This window comes from Trachurus trachurus (genome assembly GCF_905171665.1).
Source record: "Trachurus trachurus genome assembly, chromosome: 6".
Classification (NCBI taxonomy): domain Eukaryota; kingdom Metazoa; phylum Chordata; class Actinopteri; order Carangiformes; family Carangidae; genus Trachurus; species Trachurus trachurus.
Window position 1 is genome coordinate 1,655,766 of NC_139897.1, and position 23,373 is coordinate 1,679,138.

Below are 23,373 nucleotides of genomic sequence, written 5' to 3' on the forward strand. Positions count from 1 at the left end.
GCGGAAGTGAGCTTCACTTCTCAGACCGACAACTGCCCCCTTGTGCTCAACCAGCAATGAGTGCTTCCTTCAGCATTGCATTAAAGGGATAGTAGCATTTTTTTAAAAGTGGGGTTGTATGATCTACAAATAGCCCCTAAGTACTTTAATTGCAGTAGAAGACTCTCTGCACTCCTCCCGTTAGCAACGCCAGCCCATAGCCCTGCCCAGAGATTTACAACATACATTGTTGAGAATGGACCCAAAGAAACGGCCTATTTTCGCGGCCTAAAAGGGGTTTTACCTGAAAAAAAAATACACAGTTCCATTGTTTGCTATAATATAATTTGTTCCAGCCCCTCAAAGTGCAGGAAAAACGCAGGTTTTATTTGGACCTAACCAACTGCTGATCAGCGGGCGCTAACCCTGGCCGGAGGGATACATGAGTTGGTTAGGTCCAAATAAAAACTGTGTTTTTCCTGCACTTTGAAGGGCTGGAAAAATTATATTATAGCGAACAATGGAACTGTTTTTGTTTTTTTTTCCACGTAAAACCTCTTTTAGGCCGCGAAAATAGGCCGTTTCTTTGGGTCCATTCACAACAATGTATGTTGTAAATCTCTGGGCAGGGCTATGGGCTGGCGTTGCTAACGGGAGGAGTGCAGAGAGTCTTCTACTGCAATTAAAGTACTTAGGGGCTATTTGTAGATCATACAACCCCACTTTAAAAAAAATGCTACTATCCCTTTAATAGGTTTTGCTGACATCCATTGAAATCTGTTCCAACCCTGTAGCTGCATGGTGCTTCACCAGTGTGAACCAGCGTGAGACCTCACCTCTGCTTTCCCATTAAAGGTTCTTGCACAGAGGAGCATCTGTATCATTTCTCCTCTGTGACGAGTCCTGTGTCTGAGCAGTAACTTCAGCTCATTTTTCACAAACTGAGCAGTTTCCAGTGTGATCATCTCTACGCCGAGACCTACGGGACGGTAACGCTTCAGTCTGGTTGAACATTTCCTCACACATTGGCGAAGTGTGGTCTGACTCCGTGTGGGTTCTCACGTGCCTCCTCATGCCGGCTTTATAACGAAACCTTTTGCCACACACGGGGCAACCATGCGGCTGCTCCCCTGTGTGAATTATCATGTGTTCTTGCAGGTGTTGCTTCCGCCGAAATTTTTTACCACAGACTGTGCAGCTGAATGGTTTCTCTCCTGTGTGACATCGAATATGTCTCTGCAGGGATCCCTTCAAGCTAAATTTTCTACCGCACTCTGAGCACTTGTAGATTTTCTTGCCAACACTGCAATGGCATTTTTCAACAATTATATGTACTTCTTTATGTTTTTCAAATGTTGAACCTGGCTGCCGTTCCCTCGTCTCCGTCCACTCGTCGTCATTACTGTTGTCAGTCTCAGAATCAGAAGAGACCGGTCCCATCTGTGGAGCCGAGCTGCTGGCTGGAGGTGCTGCCTCTCTGATCTCCTCACTTTGTCTTTGATGAAGCTGCGACGACTGTGCTGCATCTTCATCCTCTTCGCTCTTCACAGGCACAGTGGCGAATGGCAACTTGGTGAAGTCATCGTCCTCCGGTCCCTGGTGCTGATCTCCCTCCTGACCGCTCCAGAGTTCCTCCTGCTCCACTTTAATGTGCGGGGGCTCTGAGTCCGTCTGGTCCAGACTGGTCCTCCACTCCTGCTGCTCAGAGGGAACCTCCTGTTTGATCACCTTCAGCTGTGTAACATCTGTGAGAAGGATAAAACAACAACAGACCACAGACTGTTTGAAAAGAAACTTAAAAACTTTACTTTTTAAGAAAGCCTATCCCTGATGTCCGGTCTTTTAGAATGTCCTCGTGCTTTTTTGCTAATTTAGCTTTATTTTTTTCTATTTCCTATTTCTATTTTCTTTTCCATTTTTTCTAATTTTTATTGTAAGTGCTTTGAGACTTGTTCTTCAGGTGAAAATGCGCTCTATAAATACAATTTATTATTACACTCTTTGTTATGGAGCACTGAATTGTGAGTCTTCACATGTCAGCAGATAGTTTATCATGATGGATTGGTCCAAAATGTCTATATCATTATGACAAATGTGGGGTGTATGTTTAAGTGCCCACCAGATGGCAGTATTAGCGCATGAATAACAAGAAAACCTAATGTTCACTAAGTCATTTATTTCAAAATTAACTGTATAGTATTTTCCTGCTAAAATGAAAACACCTACATAGCCTGTGGTTCACCTCTGGTAGGAAATGAGAACCTGTAGAGATGGAGGGGGGGGCAGCGTTTAGCTAAGTAGGTAGAGGCTGTAGTCCTCGCTGCAGCCAGCTCCGGATCGAATCCCAACTCGGGTGGACCTTTACTGCATGTCATATTCCCCCTCTTTCTGCCTCCCCATTTCCTGTCTCTCTTGACTATACTATCAATTAAAGGCAAAAAGCCTTAAAAAAAGAGAGATGGAGGGCAGACTTGCAGGGAAGCAGAGTGAGAAGTCCACCTAAACTACTCATATACTTTATATAACCAATACTTTAACTTGAACAGACGTCACTCAAATCCATATGAAATGTAGCCCCTCTGTCAATAAGGAGTGGATATGCTGATAATGATAATAGTAATAGTAATAATAAGTTACACTCTGGTGTAATGTGAGCGGCAGGTGACTTAAGGGACATGGGAGCAGTCTATTTCCAGTAGTATGAGTGCTTGACAGCAGCAGGTTGTTCACACAATTCACTATAAAAACTGAAGAGCTGTTCATTGTTTTTTTTGTTTTTTTATAAAAATCCTCAATATGTGAATATTAGTAATATGTTGTCACATATGATGTTAATAGATTTCCCACAGTCATATTTGTAATATCATATTACTAATATGACTGTTGGAAAATCTATTTACATAATTTATTCCCCTAAAAGATATGTTATGCTAAAGAATGGTAATGTTCAGGCTGCAAGTTAAATTAGACTGTGGTGATATTTTGGACCATAGGGTTGATAATTAGTAACAGTTGCCAGGACTTGACAAAATACATAATACACAATAACATGCAATTGTGATCTATGAGGATGGTTAACTCTTAACTTAAATGTTTCACAGTTTTGTGCTGGAAGTTGAAACTTTAATTATTGTGACCACTGGTACTGCACCGTTTGAGAACATGTGTCATGTGCAATGACAACATTTTGGCAAATTTGCCTATTGCCAAAGTCCCAATTAATAGTCTTAGGAGTAGGTTCATTAGCTTTAATTGTCGGTGCAAGCTGTTTTTAGATCGGCGGGGCAGACAGGCAAGCTGCTCAGCAAATGCAACTGAGCTGAACAGGTAGCTACTTTTGCCAACAATCCAACAACTCCAAAACACTCTTGTGGACAAATTGTTAAGACAATAGGCTAATACTATTTTTTTCTCTCCATAAAATTAGAGGGAGCACTAAAATACCACATAAAGTGGTGTGTGTATTAGAGAAGAATTCTTAATGTAATCATCTTAAATTCCGGGACTTCAGAAGATATTATAAATAACAGTGGTTGGATGTTATTTCAATGGTAGGCTAATTTGTTGATGGTCCCTAAGGTGTCGCTTGAGCAGACCGTGAACGGATAGCCAACACTGGCTGAGACAGATGAAGTAGGCCTAGTCGCCGCTAGATCCGGAGCAAATGTCCAACCTGAATGTAACGTCCCCGCGGTGTGAAGCAGGACATGTCCCCAGTCACTCACCTGCTGTGTTGACCTGTCCCTCAGGCCGCTCCACTACCTCCAACAGCCTGCGCTGCCGTGCAATCTCCTCCTCATACTCGGCTATGGTTGTCTCTACCAGGTGGAACACCTCCTCCACTGCCGTGCTCAGCCGCTGCTTCACCAGAGTCCTCAGTGTCTGGATTTTACACATTGTCACACGACAAACTGACACAAACTGTGAAGAAAACACGTGAACTGTTCCAGCAGCTGGGTCGCTTCCGCCTCTTCCTCTTCTCGGGTTATTTAATGGTGGTTGGCGAACATCTTTTAGGTGCATAGTCGCCCCCCTCTGAAATTTCCCGGTACTGCAGGAAAATAGTGACATTAAAGGGATAGTTCACCCAAAATTCAAATTTCACTCATTATCTACTCACCCTCATGTGGACTAAGAGCTGTGAGAATTTTCAGAGTCCTCCGTTCCGTCTCTGAGTTACGGGGCCAGCGTGCAGCAGTATTTGTCCATATAATGGTTGTGAATGGGGCTCACTTTTCTTCGTCCAAAATGACACACCAAAAAACATCCAAATACCTCCATACTGCTCGTCTGTAATGTCCCTCTTGTATTGAAGCCCCGACATGAGAAATTGTTTAAAATTGTTTAAAAATTAAATAAGTCTATATTTCAAGCTTGTTTGTAGTGGAAGCTCCCAGTGTCTCGGTTCACTGCTCTTCCTGTGTCAGTGCACTGACCGGCGGAACAATTTCTCATGTCGGGGCTTCAATACAAGAGGGACATTACAGACGAGCAGTATGGAGGTATTTGGATGTTTTTTGGTGTGTCTTTTTGGACGAAGAAAGTTGGTATCCATTCACAACTATTATATGGACAAATAGGCTACTGCTCACAGCTCTTAGTCGACATGAGGGTGAGTAGATAATGAGTGAAATTTCAATTTTGGGTGAACTATCCCTTTAAACAAAGTTCCTTTCTGACCTTTTTTTTCATATTGAATATACCTGCGATTTCTCCCAGCAGCATCTTTTCATATTGTTTTTAAACTGTATGATTTCTCTGATGATTGCCACCACCAGACACTCGCCTGTGAGCTCTCTTCCCAGGTTTGGCACCAGGAGAGGGCCCCGGTTTCCCTGTTCCAGGGTCAGTGACAAATAAGGATTGGCAAGATGAGCAATTCAGAATTATCTGTAGAAATTATTTTAAAAGCATGCATCAGATTGGGTAAAGGTAGACTTTAATCATTCTTACATTGGGGGAAATTTACAAATGACAACAGCTCAAGCATAGAAATAAAATTAAAAAAAAGTCAGGAATAAATAGGTAAGGACTAGGGAGAGAAATGACTTTGTAATGACAAAAAGCATAAAACTATAGGGGAAAAAAAAAACACAGGCTATGATATCTGTGGCTGACTACTACTGGACTGTCTCCTGCCATTGCGACGAGTGGCCAATCACTGTGACTGAGTTAAAGTCTCTTTTCCACCTTAAGCACTGCAAAAACACACAAAACAAACCCACATTGATGCTGTAATAACAGTAATACAAACCATGTGGTATTTCTACCATGATCTACCATTACAACCTGTAGGCTAACTGTTCCATCTTTAGAACTGACACAACAGCACCTATGGGACCACCAATGGGCCATTAGTGGTCTGATCACAGTTTCACTTGTCACTGCTTACACCTGCACACTTGTGGCTTTTAACATGTGACAGCAAACTAAAGTTACGTCCACAAACATTACAAGTGTATGGTTTCTCTCCTGTATGAACTCTAATGTGTCTCTTCAACGTTCCCTTTTCACTGAAGCGTTTCCCACAGAACGAGCAACAGAATGGTTTCTCCCCCGTATGACTTCTTAAGTGAATAACTAAAGTCTTTTTTTGACTAAAGCTCTTGTTGCACACCGAACAGCTGAACGGTTTCTCTCCAGTATGACTCCTCATATGAGTCTTCAGATTGACCTTTGCACTGAAACCTTTGTTACAGACAGTGCAGGTGAAAGGCTTCTCTCCTGTATGGCTTCTCATGTGGGCATGCAGATTTCCCTTGCAACCAAATCTTTTGTCACAAATTGTGCAACTAAATGGTCTCTCCATGGGAGTTATGGGATTTATTATGAGTGGCACTGCTCTCACTCTTCGGTGTGTCTGAACATGGCTGTTGTTCTCCTGTCTCCCTCCAGTCATCATTACTGTCCTCAGTCTCTGATTCACTAAAGTTTAAGGACAGCAGCTGATAGCTCTCAGTCTGTGTTTCCATCTGTACAGCTGAGCTGCTGGCAGGAGGCTCTGCCTCGCTGTTATCCTCAGTTTGTCTTTGATGAAGATGCGAGGACCGAGCTGCCCCTTCATCATCTTCGCTCTTCACAGGCACAGCAGTGAATGGAAACTCACTGGCCTCCTCTAGTTGTTGAAGCTGCTCTACATCCTGACTGACACAAAGTTCATCTTGTTCCTCTTTAATGCGCGGGACCTCCCGTTCCAGACTGGTCCTCCACTCTTGCTGGCCTTCTTTTCTGATGACCAGTTTTTGGACACCTGGAGGAAAAACTAAAATAAAGTAAAAGGCTTTTAATATAAAGTATTATGATATTTTGATAGTTGACATAGGTATCCAACAGGCCACAGCACTGAGAGGGATGGCAATTTCTTAGATGAAACCGGGCATCTTGCTCTTTGGTTGCACAAGTGAATTTTAGGGGGTTTTGCCATAATGTTCACTTGATGGTCTACAAAATTAACATTTTGCCTATCCAATGTAGCTAGGCCTATTTCTCTCCTGGGGAGTAGGCTAATCTATCTTCTAAATGAATTTCTAGTCCTATTACAAACTGATGTAGCCTAGTCTATTGTTTGCTGATTTCCATATTTTCCAGATTGATTCATCAACATTTAGCTCATTCAATCTGTGGTCAGGTTTGACAGGGCAATTACCTACCGCTGATCTTTACTATGCGCTTTTATTATGAAAGTCTAATCGATTGACTTCCGTCCAGATTGTGGTTTGCTGTAACGCTGCACACTGCAGGCTCGCGGATTTCAGCCAACAGCTATCCTGCTTTTTTTTATTTTAATCTCGTACTACGACCCCGTGAAACCTCACCCTGACACTTGAACCAGTCAGTCATCTCTCTGCACCGAGGCGCCTTCACGGACCAGTGTGGATGTCGGGCTTGTCACCATCCTCCAGCAGCAGTCTGCGCTGCCGATCAATCTCCTCCTCGTAGTTTGATATGGTTGTTTGCAGCAGCTGGAAGATGTCCTCCACAGCCGCGGACAGCCGCTGGTTAACAAAGGCTCTCAGCGAGTCAATCGTGGACATTTTCAGTGTTACCGGTCGGTGCGCGGCTGGTTGGCTCTTCCTCCTCCCGCTGTCCTGCCCCGAGCCTCTGCCTCCTTCCGCAATCCGCTCACAACACTTTTCACATTACATTCACAATTCAGTTATTAGTGTGACTGCTGAGCAGTCACACTATTGTTCTTCTGTTTGGCCATTTTCTTCCGCCTTTTTACGGTCTTCTTCTAGTCCTTCATACTTTGTGCTATTTCAACAATTCATATATCAAAACGTGCAGCTTTTTCTGGACTTTATTGGCATTACTTTTCTCTTTTTAACTCTTTATACTTTTTAAAATATTTAACTTTTTCTGATTTTTTTCAGCTTTATAATGGGTGTGTATTGCGTCTAACGAGCAGAGCCAGAGTGGTGTCAGAGTGGAGAGAGGCAAAAAAACATTCTAGAGTTTTTCTGGCTAAACTGTCAGCACGGCCACAAATTAAACTCTAGACAAATTATTTTCTCCAGTTTTGTAGCCACACTTGTCTTCTGGCTAAAATTCTGGTCAAAAATGCAAAGAGACTTAGATAATAATTTTAAATATTTTTTAAATGCAGCCAGGGAGCTCTCTGCTCTCATTCAGCTCAATGTATTTTTTTCACATCAGCAGGAGAAGGAGCTCAACTTTGTAACTTGCTGTTAAGTGCTTTTTAATTCATTTTAATTCACCAAAAAATAGTCACAGGTCACAAAAAAGTCCTCTTCTTGCTTGGTGTGGCTAATTTATACTAATTTCTCTTTATTTTAAGAATCATTGAAAAATCTCACATTCATCAAAGTCTCAACCTCTCTTCACCACAACTCCACTGTAGTGTAGGGGGTAGGGTGGCTGCTTCCCAACCCCAAGGTCACTGGTTCGAATCCAAGGGAAGAACTCTTGTTATGTTATGTTGAATTCTGCTCTCCTCCACCGCCTTCAATTGGTTACAGGTGTTTGTTATCTCCTTGATTACTCATACCAGTTTGCAGCACATCATCACATTACAATGAATGACAACAGTCTTGAAAGCAGTGTACTCTCTGTAGCCGAGTGGCAGAGTAAAGGTTTAGTGATCATATGGTCATGGGTTTGATTCCTGCCTCAGTCATTTCACATCATTGCTTGACTTTTGATTCCAATTATTCAGCTGTCATTGGACAGTCTTTGATTCCTCATAGTATAAAGCTCATTGTAACTCAGGTTCTCTGTGGCCATATGGTTAGTGTGTTAGGTGTTGTGCTATTTCAACAATTCATATATCAAAACGTGCAGCTTTTTTTTTTTAACTTTATCGGCATTACTTTTCTCTTTTTAACTATTTATACTTTTTAAAATATTTAACTTTTTCTGCCGCGATTCCTTACTTTTTTTTTTAAGCAGAAGCCAGTGATCCTCTTATCAAATGTTTTCTTTACCCCTCACATACTGTCTCTGTCTGTAGCCTAGTGGTTAGCTTGCTGGTCTGGAGACCTGAAGGTTGCTGGTTCAAATCTTGCCTCAACAACAATTATAGTGAATTATTTTCCCAGTTGTCCTCTGTTGACTTCTGATAACTTGCTTCATGTTGAAACTGCTGCTCTCAGCCTGAAATTCACAGAAATTTTCATTCTAAGTCATTTAAGCTTGACTCTCAAGCTTTCTTGGTGTTAACTGTGTGTACACCGTGGCCTAGAGGCAGAGTGGAAGTCTAATGACCATGAGGTTGTGGGTTCGATTCCGACCTTGGTAAAAAATTTGTATGGTGATCACTGCTTGCACTATTTGCTAATTCTGCAACAGCGTTCAGTTGCTATCAGCAGTCACACCATTTCCATTCTTGGAAATGCTTTTTCTAGTTCTACTACGTGTCTGTAAATGTTGTCGTCCATGTTTTTGTTATCTGGCCAATAAAAATAGATATAATTTTTTTTTTTTAAATCAATGAAATTATCATGATCATTACAGGCTGTCTTGTCTTGTCTTTATCTCGTAATTTCTATCAGAGAATGATTACAATCTGTGTCATACATCAATTAAGGTGCCCAACCAATAAGGGCTTACAAGACACAGAGACATTCACCCTACTAGATCCTTTAAAAGCAAGCTGTCACAAAATGCAGTTGATGTAGGCTACAATACAGCACATCTGAAATAAGAGTGAATAGGCCCTTATACTTCCACGTCTGGACAGATTGTGACTGTTGTTCTCCAGTATGACCTGACAGCCACAAGAGTTTCTGTGAGGATCAGTAGGTCTATTGGTCCAGATGGGAAAGTATCAAAACATGTTGTACCAGATTTGGGCTGGGGAATCAGGCATGGGCCAGAAGAAAACAAGCATAGCCTAGGAACAATCACTAGCCTATATGTTTCACATCAAGGGGCAAATAATGCAGTGTTTCATATCAAATAAATAATGAGGCCAATAACTTAGTTATCAAAAATAAAATACCAGTAGGCCTATTGAATTAAAGTAGGCCTACCATTATACCGGTAGGCTAATATTGTATGAAAAAAGAGGGTTGGATATGTCACTGTGTGTGTGCTGCTCCGTGAAAGCAGCAGCTGGAAATCACTGCATACTCACCAAGTTCAGAAGCTCTGTACCTTATACTCCTCAAGCCCACTCTCTTTGGGTCGTAGCCTACCTGTCTTCACTATCAGCTGATTATTGGCTCAGACTCAGTGTCTCCAGCTTTGACTTCAGAGGAACTAGAATAAAACAAAATTCAGAGATGTGAAATGTATAGGCTACAGTGTGAGCTAGATCTGGAACCAAATAAAATACAAGCTGCATAAATATGTTAAAATCAATTGTTCTCCTAAGGTCAGAGAAGCAGCTACAGCAGCAAAGTCCATCTCACAGTACGGCAGGACTGAGAGGTTCAGGAGACACTTAGTCCTCACTGTCATCAGACTGCACAACCGTATAATTTACTAACGATAACGTACCTTGTTTGTTTTGTTTTGTATTATGTAGCTCTTCATGTTGCAATGAAGATAAATATAATGTTAAAGGGATAGTTCACCCAAAATTCAAATTTCACTCATTATCTACTCACCCTCATGTCGACTAAGAGCTGTGAGAATTTTCAGAGTCCTCCGTTCCTTCTCTGAGTTACGGGGGGTCCACGCAGCAGTATTTGTCCATATAATGGTTGTGAATGGATACCAACTTTCTTCGTCCAAAAAGACACACCAAAAAACATCCAAATACCTCCATACTGCTCGTCTGTAATGTCCCTCTTGTATTGAAGCCCCGACATGAGAAATTGTTCCGAAAAAAATTAAATAAGTCTATATTTTAAGCTTGTTTGTAGCGGAAACTCCCAGTGTCTCAGTTCACTGCTCTTCCTGTGTCAGTGCAAATCTGGCGGAACAATTTCTCATGTCTGGGCTTCAATACAAGAGGGACATTACAGACGAGCAGTATGGAGGTATTTGGATGTTTTTTGGTGCGTCTTTTTGGACGAATAAAGTTGGTATCCATTCACAACCATTATATGGACAAATACTGCTGCGCGGACCCCCCCCCCCCCGTAACTCAGAGAAGGCACGGAGGACTCTGAAAATTCTCACAGCTCTTAGTCGACATGAGGGTGAATGAGTGAAATTAGAATTTTGGGTGAACTATCCCTTTAACTGATATAAACAGAGCCTGTGTGCTTCATAATAAAATTCATTAGAGTTTTAGAATATTTTACTACTCTGTCAATTGCATTCTGTTTGTTGAGATTAGAGGTTAAATCACAGTCCTTTTTGTGATTTATCACAGCACAGTCCGGTACTGGTGTGTTGAAGTGAAACCAGCGCTGAGCCAGGCTACTGAAGAGTAGGCTAATTTTGCATTCCAATAACAAACAGTCCTCCCCTCAGGACTCTGGACTTCTCAGTTGAACTTACTGTACGAAGCGCAAACTCCCATAAGCATTCAAATATTCCATACTAAGAAACAGTCCAGCGGACTGGAAAAATGGGAAGCAGGTGAGTGTTAATGTTTGCATATGGAGACAGTCTGGGGGCATCTTGTGGGCAGAAGGAGAATGGCAGGTCTGAGAGGAGACATGGGAGGGATGAACTGGAGGTGAAGGCAGTGGATCGTGACGTGTTTGTTACCTGACAAATACATTTTCTTCTAGAGGGAAAGGCTTCTTCTTCAAACACAGAAAGCGACTTGGCAGAGGATTGTGGAGAGCGTTCTGTGGTCCTGCAGCCTCTCTAATGGCTGACCAGCCAACGGGAGCAGTAAATTTCACTAATGACTTTTCAATGGTCTTTAATTCTCCATTTTGGAGGAGAGGAAATGTCAGGGCCGATGGAAAGGTTAATGTGACTCTCACCCACTAATAAACATGCATTGATCAAAGAACAATGCAATTAAAAGCTTTCTTTAATTCACTGGACATACACACATGCTCTCTCACACACACGCGCATATTCACATACACAAGTGCATCCTCACAGACACCACAGCGATTTCCCAATTAGATTTTCAATTTTGAACTAAATGGATGAAGTTAATGAAATGGTCTTTTAGAAACAGAATCATTCTCAGTGCAGTAGGGTGATGAATTTACAGAGAGGAACTCATTCAGATGGTCTACAAATCTAATATATTTAATAAGTATCACAGATTTAAGAACTAATATTAAAGATGGGCCAGAAAATGAAATACTGTAATCACAACAAAACGCTTGTAGACTGATGATGATGATGAATATCAGATGATGTTGTTTCTGCGCCATTCTCAGACAAAGAAGCTTAAACTGTAGTGTTTGATGCTTGGACACATTAAAACTGGGAGATCTCAGAGAAATAATCTAATATCAGATTTTTTTTCTGATCATCTTTTGTTGCTGTTGTTGTTGTTGGACAGAGAAAGTGCATGTTCAAAACATAAAAAAAAGAAGAAGAAACAAAAAAAAGACATTACCCAAAGGCAAATTTCCATATGTAAGCAAGCAAAAAACGTGCAACCATTTAGAATACAAAAACATAGACAATACCACCAACAGCATCAGAAATAGAACTAGAAAATTTCCTCTGGGGATTTTGAATGGGCCACGGGGCTACTGCCGGTTTTGCCATCTCTGTCAACATGGGAATCAAACCCACGATCTTAAGGCCAAGACAGGCTGAGACAGACAGAAACGTTGAGAAAAAGAGTGATTTTCTGCCTCTGCACTGGTCTCGCAAAAGGCTTACTGTGACAAAACGGTAACTCCTATCTTAACAAAACACAGATCACATTGCTCTAAGGACTTCCTGAAAAATCTGGTATGATTTGGTGTTTCTACAGTAAATATTTTGGAGACGCTGGCAGTTTTAAAACATCGGTCCGTTCTGCTTCTCTCAGAAAATATTTGTATTGGAGTCAATGAGGAGCAGAGACAGATGTGGCCGCACTCAGAGGCTTATTCTGTAAATTCTGTAAGTCTCTCTGATATTTTGAGCAGATGATGAGTGACAGAACAAGTTTGTCTTACAAATTCTGAAAAAATCATGTGTGTAGAGTGTAAATTGTGGCTGGGCCGAGTGTGGAAAGAGAAAAAATCTGGAGTTTTTCTGGGCTTTCTCCCACTCTAACCTGTGATGTCACGCACTCTGACACGAACATTCCATGCAATACACACCCATTATAATCTCATAATTTCTCCAAAAATGATCATGGTCATTGATCAGGGATTGCTCAAAAACTATATGACCTATCAAAACGTGGAGTAATATGACAATACACAAGACTTGTGTCTACTGTTTAAAGTTTAAATGAAGTCTCTAGGTCAAAGTATGCCTGAGCAGTAGACGTTTGTTAAACTCCAATGATTGGTCTTTTTCGCCCGTCCCATTGACTTCAATGCAAAATTTTGCGCAGTTTTTCGCGACTTACGTCCCTGCAGCTATTTCATAGCTGTAGGGATCAGTGCCCGGTGTGATGGCCCGTGGCCCTAAATATATACAAACCAGACCTGCACTACATAAAGACAAAAAGGTGAGCAGGACAAATTAACACACAGCAAAGCATGTAGCGTGGCAACAACAACAAATCAACAGCAAGTCAGCAAACAACATGACAACACAACATCTCACTGTTGTTCAGTGAGAACTAGGCTCTAAATGTTGGACTTCATTAGTGGTCACTGGTTACAGTTTCTAGTGAGGAGCTCAAAAAGCAAGTGGTCTAGATAATGTGTCCATGATGTGGGTCCAGGGACTGTGCGGTGCAGTTGGTGGAGCATCACTAGAGGATCTTCAAATTAAATCTCCAAACATTGTTGGTGCTATGGTAACAATCATGTCTTGTTCTGCTAGCTAAAGTAGGACAACCAGCTGAGACAAAGCAGGACACATCAGTGGTCCTCACATCACACATCATGGAGTCTGTGGAGCAGCAACTTCTCCACCTTCTGAGGTCACAAGATGAACATGAACGGGGCCCTCTACAGCAAGGCCGTAATTACCATATATACATTGGGGGGGCATCCCCCCCAAAATTCAAATATGCTCAAAATGTCCCCTGATTAAAAAGGAAAAAAGTATCCCATGTGTTAGCGAATTTACCGTACTTTCCAGACTATAGAGCGCACCTGAATATAAGCCGCACCAGCTACATTTTTAAATAAAATACATATATAGGCCGCACTTGAATATAAGCCGCAGGTTTTCATGTTGTAACAAAAAAAGTAGCGGCTTATAGTTCGAAAAGTACGGTATACAGTAGGCCTATACTGTATATAGAAAGAGAGAGATTTGGTCCCCCCCAATGTTGACTCCATTACAGCCTTGCTCTACAGTCTACAGTATGCCAACAAGCACCTCTTGGAGTGTAAAATACCGTCCTTTATACCCATGAGATGAGCCAGGTGTTCACATGAGACCCCAACCCCCTGTTCTTGAAGATAAGCTCAAAAGGACGGAGGTGGAGCACTACGTTCTGGAGTTAGTTAGTGCTGGGCAACTGTGTCTCAGAGACAGTGATGAGCAGCACTGGGGCTCCACAGGGAACTGTTCTGGTGCCATTCTTGTTCCCTCTGCATACAACTACTGTATGAGTATTGCCACACCCAGACCTACTTTGATGACACAGCTATTGTGGCGTAGCCTAATTCAGGAACAGTTAGAAAAAGACGTACAAGGATCTAACAATGGCCTTCAGTAAATGGAGCAATGAGAACTGAAAACCTCCAAGATAAAGGAGATGATCAACATTTTAGGCCCATCCTTCTGCAAGTGAGGTCATACACACTTACATATACCTATGTGTGCACCTCCAGTGTAAAGTGAACTGGTCCCTACACAGATGTCACTTACTGGAAAGGACAGAGCCAGCATTATCTATCCATGACGTTATCTGTCCATCATCCATGTTCGTGCACTTTTTTGCTAATGCATGCAGATAAAGGAAATGAATCCACTGCTACTGTATGATTGGTTGAACTTCTTCTTGATATCAAGATGCACAGCTGCTTTCCAGTATGTAGGCTTCAAGTCTTGAGTTATGTTGTCCCTGTTGCGCATCACTTTTAGTTTTTCAGAAATGAACTGTAATTCTCTGTAATTTTTGCTCTGCGGTGGTCTGGTTAAGTACTGCAGCATTAATCTGCCTGTCAATCTGACTGTCTCCTCCTGACTCTGCTCATAAATAAGACAAAAGTAATTCTTTACAATCTAACCCTCCCACACCTTATCCACTCACAACTTCCATCAAGTCTCCAAATATTCTCTAAGCTTATGATTTTGAAACTCATACTTGAATTTAATGGTGAAGAAAATCTTTCTGAAACAAATATGCACATTTTATGATCAACAAATTAAAATATCCAGTTAAAATAAAGCAACTTTATAAACCACTCTTCCCCAGCCCCAGTTCTGTTGGTGGATGTGTGTCTGACTGTGTGTGTGTGTGTGTGTGTGTGTGTGTGTGTGTGTGTGTGTGTGTGTGTGTGTGTGTGTGTGTGTGTGTGAATGTTGCAGTAAATTGCTGACTTCATTAAAGCAGGCCTCCTCTCCTCATTCAATTAATTACTAGACAAAAGGTTAGTGCCACAACGCAATTTACAAAATGTGATTTCTTAGCAGCTATTAACTGTGTGTGTGTGTGTGTGTGTGTGTGTGTGTGTGTGTGTGTGTAGTCACAGAGAGGGGGAGGGGTATAGTGAGGTCCTCTGCTCTGTGTGTGCATTTGTGTGTATGTGTATTTGTGAGTGGTGGGGGCGGGGCGGAAGGTTGGGTGGATTGCGGGTTCAGTTCTCCAAATGTTAAGTTCAGTAACTGCAATTTACTGTTTACTGAGGATTTAGTTTTAATTGAAGATTGAACCAGTAGCCCAACTAACTAATAAAGTTGTTTTGTAGATGATCCAGTTCAGTCCAACCGTTTAATGACATCATACAGTCCTCTCTTTGTTTCTGTATGTAAAGCCCCAGTACGGAGCTTAAACTGGATACGCAAAAGTCTCTGGTTTCTGCTGATGTGTCTCTGTTACCTACAACAGCAAATGAGCCCATCAGTGTGAAGATACGCTGGTCGGGTCGGACCTGACGAAATCATACGAATAGATACATTACTACGCACGCTGCAGAGAGCTGCTAAAAAAAAAAGGTTTCAGAGCAAGTCCCGTCTTCTTTCCGACATTTCCAAAACAAATCTACATGTGCCGGCCAGACAAACGTCTTCACGACAGTGGGAAATGCAGTCTTCATTCTGGCAAAACACCACCGCTTTCGTCCACAGGGGCCGCCAAAATCAACACTAAATGAAAAGTCTGTACAGGGGCTTTAATAGAAGCAGCTGCATACTTAACAGTCCCCTCAATAACTCTTATATTTTGCTGTGTATCGTATGGTATCATGTTGTGTGTCGTATGGTATCATGTTGTATCCTGTTGTGTTGTGTCATCATATCACAGGCTCTCTGGACCAAACCTTGTTGTAGCTGCTTGTAAGTGTCTGTACAGTAGCTGCTTCAGAGAAACAAAGGTTAGCAACAGTCAGCAGCTCCCAACTCTTCCCTGACATCTCTGTCCTCCATACAGTGTTGTTAAATGTGAAACTGCTTGGGGTCACCCGGGTGGATCACCTGCTACATAAACTTTGTCATAACTGTAGTGGCAATGGCTTTGAATCTGACCTTCGCAATGTGTCATTTTATATCTCCCCAGCAGTCTGGATAGTCAAACGAAAAAAAATCTGAACTGTTCCACTCACACTATACAGCCATCATGATGCCATGATAAACAAAAGGCAACAGTGTAACAACACGGAGGAGATTCATATCATGCTGCTTTTAACATTTTAGCATCACACCCCAAATTCTACACTTTATATACGGAAACGGGTATTGTGAGCTACAGCGGACACTGGCTGTGAGAGAACTAAGACAATGAAATGCTACAATACAAAAAATGGCCAGTTTTAAATTCTATAGATCGCTGTGCAATCGAAAAACTCAATATAGACATCTATGCAAGACGATTGTGATTGGTTCAAAGAAATACAAAGTTCTAAAAACTGCAGTTCCTCTAATGACCACTTGAGTGTGGCACCAAAGACGAGTTAGTCCCTATTGACTTAAAATGTCCAATTTTACAGCAAAAACAAACACGTGTACAGCCTTGAGCAAGAACAGTTTGGAGTGCTACAGCTAATTTTCTCCTTCATGGTGGCTGTAAAAAAAAAAAAAAGAAAAAAAGAAGAAAAAGAAGCTGTGTGAGGTGGCTCCTCAGCTCCTTCTCTGTCCTGTTAGTGTGTCACAGTCTTTATCAGGTAATTGTTAATCACTGACCTGCAGTAAGCTCTTAATTGAGACTCTGTGAATTAAAGATAATAGTCATTAGAGCGAGAAGAGAGATCACCCATCACAGTGAGACAGGAGATGTCACAGCTCTAAAGATGAATGATGGCTCTCAGTGTTAAGAGCATGACAGCCTCGAGACCATCAAGGCAGGAAATGTATGAGGATGGCAGCACGGTGCTCTAGGTGCTTCTCTGAGAGAAGGGCCCGCAGAGAGTCAAATGTAGTTTATTAAACAGGTTTGTGTTGGCTGAGCATTAGTGTTAGAGCTGGTTTGGTTTGGTAACCAAGTATCTGAATAGAGCCGAATGACTTGAGGGCAAATAGCTTGTGAGTGCAGGGGCAGACAGTCTGAGCTTTATACTTTGAACTTGTGTTTAGAATGGGAGGAGTTTAGATGAGTGAATGGTGAGTTAAATTATGTTTTCTGTCTTTTCATCTGTAATATTTGTTGATTTGCTTCTCTGCACAGCCATGACAGCAGATCAGCTGGTTGTTCTGAGAGAGACTAAACTGGAACTGGGACAAAACCAGTCCCCCTTATGAACATATTTTAGCGATAAATATGTATCAGTGATACAAAAAAGAGGTATTATCATCACTATTGAAGCTTATTTGTTCCCTCAGTGGTCAGCTTTGTTGAAAAGTGACACTGATGGTGACTCTTGCATGGCCTCTCTTGCATTATCCCCCCATTTTTTTTAACGTTCTGTTTTACAAGTGCAAGTTGCTGCTGAATTCAAAGCCTTCGGTGGAACAGGCTGTAGTTTCTCTGTCCTTCCTGTGTGTCTTCCTCCCCCTCTGTGACTGCTGCTTGTCTGACCCTTTGGCACATTAGTCATGCACAGTAGCAAGTGAGAGTACACAGCAATGCAGGCACACACACATGGGAGGTTGACAGGCCGGTAGGCCAGCTGATGACTGCATTCAGGCCAAATGCAATCATTGGAAGGATTTTTTAAGCCATGCCACTATCACACAGGACCGACTTTGTATTTACTGTCAACGCTCTTAATTTATTCTTTGCAACTGGTGTGTTAGAAACAGTTGAAAGCATATCATGAAATGTTTCTACAACAGATCACCAATCTTAACTTTAATGAAGTTGGATGGGATAAAGGTAAAGGTACTTTATTTGTCACATATACAGCTAGTACAGTGAAATTCTTTCTCTGCATTTAACCCATCCCTGAGGAGCAGTGGGCAGCCACGGTGCAGCGCCCGGGGACCAACTCCAGATTATGAGCCAGTGCCTTTGGTCAGTGGCGCCGACTGGAGGATTAACCTAGCCGACATGTTTTTAGTGGTGGGGGAAACCGGAGCACCCGGAGGAAACCCACGCAGACACGGGGAGAACATGCAAACTCCACACAGAAAGGACCTGGGCGGCTGGGGATTCGAACCCAGGACCTTCTTGCTGTGAGGCAACAGTGCTAACCACTGTGCCACCGTGCCGCCGGATAGCATAAGGAGCAAAAAAGTTCACACAGAAATGGGACTATGGATAACCAACTGATTGATATTTGCATCACAAGTCGATGAAGTGTCAAGCTGCAGTCTACGAAGCTGTTGGGAAGAGAAGGAGCACTTCCAGTACACTGGGCCTCACCAAAATATAAGGTAAGGTAACTTTATTTGTACCCGGAGGTAGATTCAGGTAGATACAGCATAAAATGATGTAATTATTACTAAAGGGTGCTCAAAATCCAGCAGGACTTAAAGACAGTTTTACTGAAACCATATCCTCCAGTAGGCTATGTTCCTTTGTTTTATATCGATGTGTTAACCGAAGAGAATGAGCAGGGCCGGCCCGTGGCATAGGCCGTATAGGCAAATGCTAAGGGCGCCGTCCATCCAGGGGGCGCCAGCGCCACAAATGGGAAAGAAAAAAAAAAAGTGTAACTTTCACTATAACTAGTTGGTATTATTCCTTAATACAAAAAATAATCCCATGTTAATTTAAATGCAAAGCCTATTAAAAAGTAATAATATAATATGTTACAACATTACTTACTAAGTCGCCCCCCCCCCTCTCCCCACATGCCCATTGGTACGTGCCCTCCGCTCTCCCCGCAGTCACACACACACACACACACACACACACACACACACACACACACACACACACACACACACACACACACACACACACACACACACACACACACACACACACACACACACACACACACACACACACACACACACACACACACACACACACAGCAGAGGTAGGCTACCTGTCTGCAGTAGGAATGCTTTCAAGCCGTTTTCTTGTTAGAAACGCCACATTTTTAATTAGATGTGTGGATACTTGGTTGCATTAATCCTCAAAGTCGGCACAAATGCCAGCTCGTTTGCGCGACCGTCTCAATATGTTTTTGTTTATATTTCGGTCATTTTACGCCGCCCTTGACGACCTGTTAATCAAAAGAACAGCTGTGAAACGCTTCGAATCCGCAGAATCGTTAGGAGAGAGAGAAGCAGTGAGGAGGATGAAGGTGCTTCAGAGGCTGAAAGTTCTGACTCATTTGATGAGGAAGATATTGAAAAAAGAAGAGAGAGTTGAGACTTCAGCCTGCTCAGACAGCAGGGCCAGTGGGCCACAGCTCCAGCTCTGTATTCAGACCTGCTGAGCTCTCAAACCATTTTTTTTAACATGTCAAACAGCACCACAGTGACAACACATGTAGGGTAGGCTAAATCATATACGTTAAATATTGTACATTTTGTGTTTTTTGTCTGTTTAGTTGATATTTTGTTTGGAGAAAAAAAAAAAGCTAATTTCTTATTTAGGGCTACACACACCTCATAAAGTTTGAAATGTAATGTGAAGTCAATATTTAGCTTCTTTATTTTACATTTGAGACATTTGGTGAAAATAGAATGACAGATAACATTTATGCTCAAAAAGCAATTTCACAAAATTTCATTTTAACTTGTTTTCCACACTTACAGTATCTAATAGCCTTTATACAGTATATTCCACTGCTTTTGTGAAGCTAAGACTTTCGTATACCCATTTCAAGCACCACAACAGTTTCTTCTCATGACTGTAGAGAGACTCATTTTTTTCATGTCCTCACCCAGGATTTACTTTTTTTTTTTTTTGGGGGGGGGGGGGGGGGGGGGGGGGGGCGAGTAATCTCGCCTAGGGCACCAAAATGGCTAGAGCCGGGCCTGAGAATGAGCCTAGTAACGAGCTGAGCAGATCAAAAGCAGGCTACATCCACTGTGAAGGCGTCTTTTACACCAGAGGGGTTACCAACACTCCTTGAATATTGCAAGAATTTTGTTTTTACAAAGGGTGCAGGGCTTTGGATGTAGAGGATGAGTGTAGAGGTGGAGGAGCACTGACTATAAGGACATGCATGTAAAAGAAGATTTGGTGTCCTCAAGATTCAATAAGTGAAGACAAGTGGAGGAAGTGAAAAAAAAAAGTTGTGTGTAAATGTGTGCATGCATACTCCATGTGTGTATATTCATGCTCATGCTTGTGTGTGTGTAGGTATGGGTGCTGCTGCTGGGTTAAGGACTTACAAAAGCAAGTCAAGGGCTAGACACCAACTCACAATATTGTAAAGACAAACTGCAGCCCCTCCTTCCCTGAAGTAATTACTGTCCATTTAGATGATTACCTGTAATTACTTGTTAGCTGTCAGCATCAGACAGAAACTCTGCTTCTGAGACATAAGGAGGAGGGTGTGGAGGACGTGGGGGTGGAGGAAGGTAGAATTGGTGGTAAATTTGGAAGGGGCAGAGGTGGTAGGAGTGAAGATGACAGAAGTAGGAGGACAAAGAGGAGGAAGTGATAGAAAAGGAGGAGTGCTGGGGGAATAGAAGGGGATGAGGAAAAGCAGGGGAGGAGATGGAGGAGGAGCTGGGGACAGGGAGCAGAATGTTGACATGTGTTTCTGTCAGCCGGGGTCAAGCGGATGTTGTCTCCTCTTTCAGCTGCTGTCCATCAGAGAATGACAGTGAATTAATCTCCCCTTCATTTGCAGAAATGAGGCAGACCTCTGACAGTAGCAGTAATTGTAGGGCTACTGATCTGCTCTCTGATGACAGTGATGCTACTTTTTCCAGCAGTCACGTGACAATCAGGAGGAAGCATGAAGAAGCGGTTCACACTCAGGTCCTCTTCTTTTATATCCTCTTTGTCATGGCTCAGAACATACAGGGCCAAGATGCACACTTATACTTCAGCACTGTACATGAAGGCCTCGTGACATGAAAAATTGTATTTCCTCAGCTGCAATTTTATAACCCCGTTATTTGTATAATTATTTAAATATTTGCAGAATTCATGGCAAAAAAAAAATTATCTTAACATCAAAATCTACTCCGTCTGTGAAGCAATTTTAAGTTACCTGACTCATCCTGCACTCAAGGATGTTCCTAATATGGCTTCCAATTCAAATTGCTTCTATAAAACTATAAATCCTGCCAATCACAGTCACAATGTCCATAGTGGACCGACAAACCACCAACAAAAATGAGCCTGTGTCTCTCCCTGCTAGCGCTAGCATAGCTACCTTAAACTAAAGGCTCAAATATAATGCCGATATAGTCTCACTCCAAAACTTCATCATCTTCCCCTGTTTCATCCCCGCTCGACTCATCAATGAGGTCATAGGGGAGGTGAAGGTGAGGAAGAGAACTCCTCCACTGTAGCAGGTTAAGAGTGCAGCAGCTATACCGCCAACCTTACAGGTGGTACTTGAAATACATTCAATGCTATTGGCTGCTATAGATGGCAATCAATATCTGTGATAAGTCACTCCCTAGTTTTTGCCAGAAACACATAATCATGTTGAACTGAATGACAGCAGTTTCATGATGACTTTAATTAGCCTATATGATCAATATCTGTACCATACTTGAATATTTTATTTGTTTTTAAAACTCCTGACTTTTACTGAACTACACTTAATGGGATAGTTCAACATTTTGGCAAATTGGTCCATTGCCCTAATCCAGTGGCTCCCAACCTTTTTTCGCTCATGACCCCATTTTGACATCACAATTTTGGCGACCCCCGCGATCACATGATCACGGCCGTCAATCAAGATGCACAAGTTCAGATATTTTGACATGCTGTATTTTATTTGAACTCGATTTATATTCGAGGAAGTGGAAGTATCGAATACAGTTGTTTAAGATTGTGTGCAGTGTTTTTAATCATAATTTAAAAAAGAATAATGATTAGTTAAAAAAATATTTTTATCATTATTTTATAATTTTTTTAACCCCTACGGGTCCGCTGCATCGTCGACGATGTAACAGAGCACACATTACTTATTCCATCATATTTTCATATCTGAGTGTCGTAGGCTCTTACTTTGAAAAGCTACTGAAAGGAAACCCCTCGGCCGTTCCGCTGTCGTGCTCCACTCGTTTCTAGCACTTCCAGACGTTTTATACTCCACTGTGAAGTTGGGGAGTATTTTGAACAATAGCTCAATAAAGGCATTCCAATGGAATGTTGGTGTATTTTGCGATAATTTGTCAATTTCTCCGGTAATAATTTCCTCCCGGCCCGCCATCTTGATGCGCTGTGTTTGGGGTCTGTTGACCAATAAAATGCCGTGTACGTGCCTTCGTCATACGTAAATGGCGTACAATGGGATTCATGACTGCTTTTACGCATGCTGACTTACGCCAGCGTCGTAGGAGGAGTTATACACAAAGCAATACTGACACCATGTAGCGGGGGAAAAGTAGTGTAGTAGTTGTAAATGATATTGACTTTGATGTGTTTTTTTGTTCCCCTCTCACAGAAAATACTTTATTAGACAATTTCCAAAGGTGTAAATCAAACTTCCAATATATTTGTTGTGTGTTTTGAATAAGTTACTTGTGATGACATTTCCGATTTTGTTTTTTCTTTTGTATTTGTGGACATCTAACTTTTTATACATTCATTTGACATCACTGCAGCATACATATTGTGATAGCCTAGGTTGTGCTGAAAAAAAAGATGTTACTGATTTGATTATACCTTCTATAGTCAGGTGCAAATATGACTTGACCCTAAAAAAATTCTAACAAAAGGTTTCTCAGCTGTTTTTTATAGTATTAGATGACCTTAGTAACATACTAAAAGTTTACCAAAATTTGACCACTAGAAAGGTGTCATTTTCAAGATGGCGTCCAAGATGGATAGGAAGCCTGGGGAGACACCAGGGGCCCTAGTTTCTTAGACCGAGCGAAGTCTAAACTCAGCGCAGCTTCGCCACGCCAACGGGGTGTGGTCAAGGTCCATTTCGCAAGATTGGTGGGCCGCGCAGTCAGACTTAGACCAGCGCAACCCCTCCCCTCGTCCCTCCCACCGGCGCAAACGGCGAAGAGGGAGGAGACAGGGCGGGAGGGAGACAGGAGGAGGAGAGAAAGGCGTGGAGTGGGTTTGACACAGCCGAGTCAGATCTCCACCAATCAAAGGAGCTCCTCTCCTCACCTTTAACTGCGCGGAGGGCGATGCACGCTGCAAGTTTGTCATTTTATACTTGGACTGGACGGAGGAGACAGCGACGCCAGAGGCCGAACCTCTCCCCGGAGGAAACAGCTGTTTCCCCGGAGGTCCGAGCTCATAGTGAC

General features: G+C 42.2%; 1 protein-coding gene across 1 annotated transcript; it reads right to left on the reverse strand.

Annotated features, from left to right (window-relative positions):
• Window positions 1-789: 789 nt before the first annotated feature.
• On the reverse strand, window positions 790-3,933 carry LOC310987514 (uncharacterized protein). Its single transcript, XM_083973817.1, has 2 exons — window positions 3,705-3,933; window positions 790-1,724 (listed from the first exon to the last, which is right to left on the reverse strand). The coding sequence occupies exons 1-2, from the start codon at window positions 3,874-3,876 to the stop codon at window positions 907-909; spliced, it is 990 nt and encodes a 329-aa protein (XP_083829943.1). The 5' UTR covers window positions 3,877-3,933; the 3' UTR covers window positions 790-906.
• Between the last annotated feature and the right edge of the window lie 19,440 nt (window positions 3,934-23,373).

What these genes read in the sequence shown, in the direction of transcription:
- LOC310987514 (XM_083973817.1), bottom strand. Translation starts at nt 3,876, where the DNA reads ATGTGTAAAATCCAGACACTGAGGACTCTGGTGAAGCAGCGGCTGAGC. An exon ending in GGGACAGGTCAACACAGCAG is followed by an intron (nt 1,725 to 3,704) that starts GTGAGTGACTGG and finishes TCCTTCTCACAG; the next exon opens with ATGTTACACAGCTGAAGGTG.